This window comes from Molothrus aeneus, unplaced genomic scaffold (assembly GCF_037042795.1).
Source record: "Molothrus aeneus isolate 106 unplaced genomic scaffold, BPBGC_Maene_1.0 scaffold_30, whole genome shotgun sequence".
In the NCBI taxonomy this organism is placed as follows: Eukaryota; Metazoa; Chordata; class Aves; order Passeriformes; family Icteridae; genus Molothrus; species Molothrus aeneus.
This window is the reverse complement of record NW_027098964.1, coordinates 1,250,838-1,260,627: the sequence shown is the minus strand read 5'-3', so window position 1 is coordinate 1,260,627 and position 9,790 is coordinate 1,250,838. Positions and strand designations below refer to the sequence as shown.

Genomic DNA, 9,790 nt, shown 5'->3' with positions numbered 1-9,790 from the left:
GCTCTTTTATGGCGCAGCGCTGCCGGCGGGCTCGGCTTATGGAGATTTATGGTAATTTATGCAAATGAGAGGAGTTTTTTCAGCCCCTCCCGGAGGGTTCTGAGGCTCAGAGCGGCGCCCGCGGCTTTGGGGCGAAATCGCCGGGAAAAAGGAGCGGGAAAAGCGCCGGGAAAAGGTCGGGAAAATGAAAATCAGGGGGAAAAAAAACGGGAAAAAATCAGGGGGGAAAAGAACGGGAAAAAAAACAGAAGAAAAAAAACAGAAGAAAAAAAAAAAGGAAAAACAAAAAGGAAAAAAAAGTCCGGGGAAAAAAAAAAAACTTCGGGAAAAATGAAATTCAGGAATATAAAATCCGGGAAAAAAAACCCCAAAACTTTTGGGAAAAAACTCCGGGAAAAAATCGGGGAAAAAATCCGGGAAAAAAAACTTCGGGAAAAAAAAAACTCCGGGAGCGGCGCCGGCCCCGCCCCGGCCGCACCCAGGGGGGAAAAATGGGAATTTTGGGGTGGAAAAGGAAGAATTTTGGGGTGGAAAAACGGGGATTTTTGGGGTGGGAAACCGGGGAACTTGGGGCGGGAAAAAATGAGGAATTTTGGGGCGGAAAAATGCGAAATTTTGGGGCAGAAAATGGGGATTTTGGGGCGGGAAAATGGGAAATTTGGGGCGGAAAAACGGGGATTTTCCCCCGGGCAGGGAGGGCGAAGGGATTTTTGTGGGATTGGGAGCGAGGGAATTCCGGGAACTTTGGGGTTTCCGCCTCTTTGCGGGGGGAAGTTTGGGATTTCTTCTTTTTCCTGGGGAAAAAACAAAATCCCCAAAATTCCCTTTTCCCGCTCCGTTTCCGGCAGGGAATCCCAAAAACTTCACGTTTTGAACTCGGATTTTACAGAAAAAAAAATCCCTAAAATTTCCTTTTCCGGCCGGGATTTGTGGGAACAAAACCCTGGAATTTTGGTTTTTTCCTCGTTGTTTTTACAGGAAAATCGCCCCCAAAATCCTCATTTTTCTCCTTGGTTTTTTTAGGGAAATCCCTAAAACTTCGTTTCTCCGCTTGTTTTGACAGGAAAAAAAATCTCCCAGCGCCCTCATTTTCCCTCAGTTTGCGACAGCTCCACCCTGAACTTTCACTTCTGGCTCGGATTTATGGAAAAAATTCCTCCAGCTCCGTTTTCTCCCTCCTTTTAAGGAAAAGCTCCCAAAAACTTTGTTTTTCTCCTCATTATTGCAGGAAAAACCCCTCAAATCCTCGTTTTTTTCCCCCATTTTTCGCGCCCAGCTCCCGAAATCTCCTTTCCCCCCCCTCCTTGAACCTCTTTTCCCACCTGGATTTTTGGGGCTAAATCCCCAAAATTTGCTGGTTTTGCTTTGGTTTCCACCCAAAAGCCCCAAAATTCTCCTTTTTCTGCCCCATCTGGGGGGGTCCAGGTGGGAACCCCTCCCCTCCCCCCCCATGGCTCCCCCCTCCAGCTGAGCCCCTCCCCCTTCCCCAGTTTTTCCCTTTTTTCCCCATTTTTCCCATTTTTTCCTGTTTTTTCCCGGTTTTTCCTGTTTTTTCCCATTTTTCCTGGTTTTTTTTTCCTGTTTTTTCCCATTTTTCCTGTTTTTTCCCATTTTTCCCTATTTTTTCCCATTTCCCCCTAAAATCCCCTAAAAAATAAAAATTAAAAAAAAAATCCCCTAAACCCCCCTAAAATCCCCTAAATCCCCTCCCCAAAATCTCCCAAAACCCCTCAAAGATCCCCCTAAAATCCCCCTAAACCCCCCTAACCCCCCTAAACCCCCCTAAAATCCCCCCAACCCCCTAAAATCCCTGTAAAACCCCCTAAATCCCCCAAACCGCCCCTAAAATCCCCCCAAACCCGTCAAAGGTCCCCCTAAACACCCCTAAACCCACTAAAATCCCCCAAAACCCCTCAAAGATCCCCCTAAAATCCCCCTGAAAGCCCCCCTAAAATCCCTCTAAAATCCCTGAAAACCCCTTAAAAATCCCCCCCAAACCCCTCAAAGATCCCCCTAAAATCCCCTAAATCCCCCTAAAAACCCCCCAAACCCCTCAAAGATCCCCCTAAAATCCTCCAAAACCCCTTAAAGATCCCCCTAAACCCCCTAAAATCCCCTAAACCTCCCTAACCCCCCCTAAAATCCCCCAAACCCCCTCAAAGATCCCCCTGACCCCCCCTTAAACCCCCCTAAAATCCCCTAAACCCCCCCCCCCAAAATCCCCCAAAAACCCCTTAAAGACCCCCCTGAGCCCTCCCTCAGACCCCTCTCCACCCCCGTTCCCCATTTCCCCCATTTCCCCCATTTCCCCCCATTTCCCCCCATTTCCCCCCATTTCCCCCCGTTCCCCATTTCCCCCCATTTCCCCCATTCCCCCATTTCCCCCATTTCCCCCATTTCCCCCCATTCCCCCCATTTCCCCCCATTTCCCCCATTTCCCCCATTTCCCCCATTTCCCCCCATTTCCCCCATTTCCCCCATTTCCCCCCATTCCCCCATTTCCCCCATTTCCCCCATTTCCCCCATTTCCCCCCATTTCCCCCCATTTCCCCCCATTTCCCCCCGTTCCCCCCATGTTCCGCCGCCTGCGCCGGCCCCGCGGGGCTGTCCCGGGGCCGGGCTCGGGGCCGGCGCTGCCGGCGGCCCTGGGCGCCCTGTACCGCTCCAAGCTGCTGCCCCTGGAGCGGCTCTGCGGGCGCGCGGGGCTGCGCTGGCCCCCGCTGGGCCCCGGCGACTTCGAGGCCAAGCCCATGGTGCTGGTGCTGGGCCCCTGCTCGAGCGGGAAGAGCTCCCTGATCCGGTACCTGCTGGAGGAGCCGGTGCCGGGCGCGCGCCTGGGCCCCGAGCCCAGCACCGACGGCTTCGTGGCCGTGATGCACGGCCCGGGCCCGGGGCTGATCCCCGGCAACGCCCTGGTGCTGGATCCCGGCAAACCCTTCCGGCAGCTGGAGGCCTTCGGCAGCGGCTTCCTCAACCGGTGAGCGGGGCCGGATCTGGGACGGGATCCACTGGGATGGGATCCACTGGGATGGGATCCACCGGGATGGGATCTGGGATGGGATCCACCGGGATGGGATCCACTCGGATGGGATCTGGGATGGGATCTGGGATGGGATCTGGGATGGGATCTGGGATGGGATCTGGGATGGGATCCACCGGGATGGGATCCACCAGGAACGGCTTCCTCAACCGGTGAGCAGGGCCGGATCTGGGACGGGATCTGGGATGGGATCCACCGGGATGGGATCTGGGATGGGATCCACTGGGATGGGATCTGGGATGGGATCTGGGATGGGATCTGGGCTGGGATCCACTGGGATGGGATCCACTGGGATGGGATCTGGGATGGGATCCACTGGGATGGGATCCACTGGGATGGGATCTGGGATGGGATCCACTGGGATGGGATCCACCGGGATGGGATCTGGGATGGGATCTGGGATGGGATCTGGGATGGGATCCACCGGGATGGGATCCACCAGGAACGGCTTCCTCAACCGGTGAGCAGGGCCGGATCTGGGACGGGATCTGGGATGGGATCTGGGATGGGATCTGGGCTGGGATCCACCGGGATCCACCAGGAACGGCTTCCTCAACCAGTGAGCGGGGCTGGATCTGGGATGGGATCTGCGATGGGATCTGGGATGGGATCCACTGGGATGGGATCTGGGCTGGGATCCATCAGGAACAGGTTCCTCAACCGGTGAGCAGGGCTGGGATCAGCTGGGATCCAGCTTGAGGGGTGTGCTGGGATCTGGGCTGGGATCTGGGCTGGGATCCACCAGGATTGGGTTCCTCAATGGTTGAGTTGGGGCTGGGATCAGGTGGGAGATGGGGCAGGAGCTGAGCTTGGATCCCCCCCAGGATCCCCCCCAGGATCCACCCCGGGATCTGCTCTGGGATCTGCTCTGGGATCCCCCCCAAGACCCATCCTGGGATCCCCCTTTTCCCTCTTTTTTTCCTCCTTTTTTTTGGTTTATTTTGGGAAAATTTTTTTGTTTATTTTGGGTTTTTTGGGGTTAATTTTGGGGTGGTTTTGTTTTGGTTTGGTTTTTTCTGGGGGGGGAGTTTTTTTGGGGTTTATTTTGGGGGTTTTTTTTTGGTTTTTGGGTTTTTTGGGGCAGTTTTTTTGGGGGGTTTATTTTGGGTTTCTTTTGGTTTCATTTGGGATTTTTTAACCCTTTCCTGCCCCCCCCCCAGGTTCGTTTGTGCCACGCTGAACAATCGGGTGCTGGAGAGCCTCACCCTGATCGACACCCCCGGGATCCTGGCGGGGCCCAGGCAGAGCCTCTGCAGGGGTGAGGGGGACCCCGAAATGGGGAGGGGTCCCTGGAACTGGGGAGGGGTCCCCGGAATTGAGGGGAGCCGAAAAAGTCCCGGAAAAAAACAAAAAAAACCCAAAAAAATCCCATGGGAGGGGACCTGGAATTGGGATGAAAGGGGCGCTGAGAAATTGGGGAGGGGTCCCCGAATTTGGGGAGGGGTCCCTGGAACTGGGGAGGGGTCCCCGGAATTGGGGGGAGCCGAAAAAATCCAGGAAAAAACAAAAAAAAAAACCCAAAAATGCGGAATTTGGGCTGGAAATTTGTCTGTGCACAAAAGGGGAGGGGACCCCGAATTTGAGGAGGTGACCCCAAATTGGGGAGGGGTCCCTAAAACTCGGGAAGGGTCCCCGAATTTGGGGAGGGGTCTCCAAAATTGGGGGGAGCCGAAAAAATCCTGGAAAAAAAAACAAAAAAAAAACCCCAAAAATCCCATGGGAGGGGACCCGGAATTGGGGAGGGGAATTGGGGAAATTTTGGACATTTTGGGGAATTTGGAGGAATTTTGGGAATTTTAAGGGAAAGATTTGGGGTGCTCGGGACAGATTTTGAGGAGATTTTGCAAAATTTGGATATTTAGGGGTGCTCGGGATGGATTTGGAGGAGTTTTGGGGATTTTGGGGGCGATTTGGGGAATTTGGGATGTTTTGAGGGGATTTTTGGGGCGCTCGGGATGGATTTTGGGGCGTTTTTGGGGGAATTTTAAGGATTTCGGGGATATTTTGGGGTGTTCGGGCCGCATTTTGGGGCGGTTTTTGGGTTTTTTTTTTTTTGAATTTTGGGAATTGTGCCCGGGCGGGGGCGGGGCCGCCCCGAATTCCCGGGAATTTCGCCAAAATTTCCAGGCGGGGCCCAACCCCCCCCGGCCCCTCCCCCCCCGCTTCCTCCCCCACCCCAAAATGCGGGGACGGTGCCAAGGGGGGGGAGGGGCGGGAAAGGGGGGGGAGGGGAAAAAGGGGGGGAGGGGAAAAGGGGGGTTGGGAATGGGGGGGGGGAAATGGGGAAAAATGGGGAAAAAAGGGGTTTGGGAATGGCCGGGAATGGGGAGAAAAAGGGAAAAAAGGGAGGAAAAGGGGTTTGGGAATGGGGGTTGGAAAAAGGGGGGAAAAAGGGAAAAAGGGATTTGGGAATGGGGGATGGTTTGGGGCAGGATTTGGGATTTCCATTGGGATTTTGGGATCCAACCCCACATTCTCCCCCAGACGGTGCTGCGCTGGACTTAGGGCTGGATTTAGGATTGGTTTAGGATGGATTTAGGATGGATTTGGGGTTTTCCATCAGGATTTCAAGATCAAATCCCACATATTCCCCAGGCTATGACTTCCTGGCGGCGCTGCGCTGGTTTCAGGGCTGGTTTTAGGATTGATTTAGGGTTGATTTAGGGTTGATTCAGGATCAAATCCCATATATTTTTTTAGGCTATGACTTCCCAGCGGTGCTGCGCTGGTTCTAGGGCTGGTTTTAGGATGGATTTAGGATGGATTTAGGATTGATTTAGGGTTGATTTAGGATGGATTTAGGGTTGATTCAGGATCAAATCCCATATATTCCCCAGGCTATGACTTCCCGGTGGTGCTGCGCTGGATTTAGGGCTGATTTAGGATTGATTTAGGATGGATTTAGGGTTGATTCAGGATGGCTTTAGGATGGATTTAGGGTTGATTTAGGGTTGATTTAGGATGGATTTAGGGTTGATTTAGGGTTGATTTAGGATGGATTTAGGATGGATTTAGGGTTGATTTAGGATGGATTTAGGATGGATTTAGGATGGATTTAGGGTTGATTTAGGATGGATTTAGGATGGATTTAGGATGGATTCAGGATCAAATGCCACCCCTTCCCCAGGCTATGACTTCCCGGCGGTGCTGCGCTGGTTCTTGGGCTGGTTCTAGGGCTGATTTAGGATGGATTTAGGGCTGATTCAGGATGGCTTTAGGATGGATTTAGGGTTGATTTAGGGTTGATTTAGGATGGATTCAGGATCAAATCCCATATATTCCCCAGGCTATGACTTCCCGGCGGTGCTGCGCTGGTTCGCCGAGCGCTCGGACCTGGTGATCCTGCTCTTCGACGCGCACAAGCTGGAGGTGTCGGAGGAGCTGGCGGCGGCGCTGGCGGCGCTGCGGGGCCACGAGGAGAAGCTGCGCGTGGTGCTCAACAAGGCCGACGCCGTGGGCGCCCAGCAGCTGCTCCGCGTCTACGGGGCGCTGCTCTGGGGCCTGGGCCGCGCCCTGGACGCCCCCGAGGTGCCCCGGGTGTTCGTGGGCTCCTTCTGGGACCGGCCCCTGCTGCAGGACGGCCACCGGCGCCTCCTGGAGACGGAGGAGCGGGCGCTGCTCCGGGAGATCCGCGAGCTGCCGCGCAACGCCGCGCGCCGCAAGCTCAACGACCTGGTCAAGAGGGCCAGGATGGTGCAGGTGAGGGGTCTGGGGGCTTTGGGGGCCTTTGAGGCGGGTTTGGGGTGATTTCAGGGGGTTTTGGGGTGGTTTGAGGGGATCTGCTGCCGCGCGCCGCAAGCTCAACGACCTGGTCAAGAGGGCCAGGATGGTGCAGGTGAGGGGTCTGGGGGCTTTGGGGGCCTTTGAGGCGGGTTTGGGGTGATTTCAGGGGGTTTTGGGGTGGTTTGAGGGGATCTGCTGCCGCGCAACGCCGCGCGCCGCAAGCTCAACGACCTGGTCAAACGGGCCAGGATGGTGCAGGTGAGGGGTCTGGGGGCTTTGGGGGGTCTGGGGATGTTTGGGGGGAGTTTTGGGGGTGTTTTGGGGGTTTGAGGGGGTTTGAGGGAGATCCAAGGGGATCCAAGGGGATCTGGGGGGGGTTGGGACCACCCTGGAGCTCCCTGTGGCTTTGGGGGACATGGAGGTACTTTGGGGGATCCCAGCGATCCCAGTCGATCCCAGCGATCCCTTTGGCCCCAGGTGCAGGCGCTGCTGCTGCGGCGGCTGCGGGAGGAGCTGCAGGGGGGGATCTCTGTGGGATCTTTATGGAATCTTTGGGGGATCCCCAGTCGATCCCAGCTGATCCCAGCTGATCCCTTTGGCCCCAGGTGCAGGCGCTGCTGCTGCGGCGGCTGCGGGAGGAGCTGCAGGGGGGGATCTCTGTGGGATCTCTGTGGGTTCTTTGGGTTGATCCCAGTCGATCCCAGCGATCCCTTTGGCCCCAGGTGCAGGCGCTGCTGCTGCGGCGGCTGCGGGAGGAGCTGCCGGCGCTGCCGGGCGGCCGCAGGAGGCGCCTGGAGCAGCGGCTGCCGGCGCTGCTGGGCCGGATCCAGAGCGAGCAGCGGATCCCGCCCGGGGATCTGCCCGACTGCGCCCACATCCAGGTGAGCCCCGCGGGGATCCCGGGGGGTCTGAAGGGGTTTTTACTGATTGTTTGGGTTCTGTTGGGATCTGATGGGTTTTTTTACTGATTTAATGGCTTTTGTTGCAATCTGACGGGATCTGCTGGGGTTTTTGGTGATTTAATGGCTTTTGTTGGGACCTAATCGGATTTTTTCACTCATTTTATGGGTTCTGTTGGGATCTGATGGGATCTGCTGGGGTTTTTTTGTGATTTGATGGCGTTTTTTGGTGATTTGATGGGGTTCTTTGGTGCCTACTGGGGTTTTTTTTTGTTTTTTTGCTGATTTTGTTCCGTTTGTGTCCCCCCAGGAGCAGCTGCTGGCCCAGGACCTGTCCTGCCTGCCCCGGCCGAAGCAGCGGCTCCTGGGGGGGACAATCAGAAAAAATTGGCCAAAAAAACCCCCAGTAGATACCAAAAACCCCAATTTTTTTCACTCATTTAATGGGTTCTATTGGGACCTGATGGAATCTGATGGGGTTTTTTACTGATTTAATGGTGGTTTTTGGTACCTACTGGGTTGTTTTTTTGGGGTTTTTTTTTGCTGATTTTTTTCCAGTTGTGTCCCCCCAGGAGCAGCTGAAAAATTGGCCAAAAAACCCTCAGTAGATACCAAAAACCCCAATTTTTTTCACTCATTTGATGGCTTCTATTGGGACCTGCTGGGGTGTTTTACTGATCTGATGGCGTTTTTTGGTACCTGATGGTTTGGGGGTTTTTGTTTTTGCTGATTTTTTTCTCCGTTTGTGTCCCCCCAGGAGCAGCTGCTGGCCCAGGACCTGTCCCGCCTGCCCCGGCCGAAGCAGCGGCTCCTGACCAAGCTGGAGGAGCTGCTGGGCCGGGACCTGCCCGCCCTGGCCCCGCTGCTGGCCGAGGAGGCCCCCGGCGAGCCCGGCGTGCGCGGGGGAGCCTTGGACGGCGCCCTGGGCCCCTTCGGCGCCGCCGGCTCCGAGGACGACGACAACGACGAGGACGAGGACGGCGACGACGGCGACGACGAGGAGTGGGTGGTGATGAAGGACAAGGCGAAGTACGACGAGATCTTCTACGGGCTGGCGCCCAGCGGGGGCAAGCTGAGCGGGAGGAGGGCCAAGGGCTGGATGGTGGCCAGCAACCTGCCCAGCTCGGTGCTGGGGCGCATCTGGCAGCTCAGCGACGTGGACAGGGACGGCATGCTGGACCACGAGGAGTTCGCGCTGGCCGGGCACCTGATCGGGGCCAAGCTGGAGGGACGGGGGCTGCCGGCCGACCTGCCGCCACGCCTGGTGCCGCCCTCCAAGAGGAGGCACAAGGGCTCTGCTGAGTGAGAGAAATCCCCAAAATCCACCCAAAATCCACCCAGAAACAGCCCAAAACTCCACCCAGAAATCCCCCAAAATCAGGGATTCACAGACGCCGCCACGCCTGGTGCCGCCCTCCAAGAGGAGGCACAAGGGCTCTGCTGAGTGAGAGAAATCCCCAAAATCCACCCAAAATCCACCCAGAAACAGCCCAAAACTCCACCCAGAAATCCCCCAAAATCAGGGATTCACAGACGCCCCCACGCCTGGTGCCGCCCTCCAAGAGGAGGCACAAGGGCTCTGCTGAGTGACCCCAAAATCCCAGAAATCCGATTGAAAAACCCCCAAAATCCACCCAAAAATCGACCTGGAAATATCCCAGAAATCCCCCAAAATCAGGGATTCACAGACGCCACCCCACCTGGTGCCACCCTCCAAGAGGAGGCACAAGGGCTCTGCTGAGTGACCAAAAAATCCCATAATTAACCCCAAAATTCCACCCAGAAATATCCCAGAAATAGCCAAAAAATCTACTCAGGGACCAGCCAGAAATACACCAAAAATAACCCATAAAAATCCACCCTAAAATCCCCCAAAAATCAGGAATCGCCAATAAAGGCAGAGCGAGGCTGAAGGTGATGTCCTGAATTTTGGGGTGCAGGGGAAAAAGGGCAAATTTGGGGGATTTGGGACCAATTTTGGGGAATTTGGTGCTTATTTTTGGGAAGATTTGGGGATCATTTTTGGGAGAATTTGGGGCTCAATTTTGGGGGTTTTCAGGTTCATTTTTGGGGATTTTCTGGCTAATTTTTTAGGGGATTTGGGACTTACTTTTGGGGGTTTTGGGGC

At 55.3% G+C, this 9,790-nt stretch overlaps 1 protein-coding gene across 1 annotated transcript; it reads left to right on the top strand.

Annotated features, from left to right (window-relative positions):
- The first annotated feature begins 2,573 nt into the window (after positions 1-2,573).
- On the top strand, positions 2,574-9,575 carry LOC136570331 (EH domain-containing protein 2-like). Its single transcript, XM_066570831.1, has 5 exons — positions 2,574-2,977; positions 4,201-4,298; positions 6,327-6,739; positions 7,486-7,644; positions 8,420-9,575. The coding sequence occupies exons 1-5, from the start codon at positions 2,574-2,576 to the stop codon at positions 8,966-8,968; spliced, it is 1,623 nt and encodes a 540-aa protein (XP_066426928.1). The 3' UTR covers positions 8,969-9,575.
- Positions 9,576-9,790: the final 215 nt, after the last annotated feature.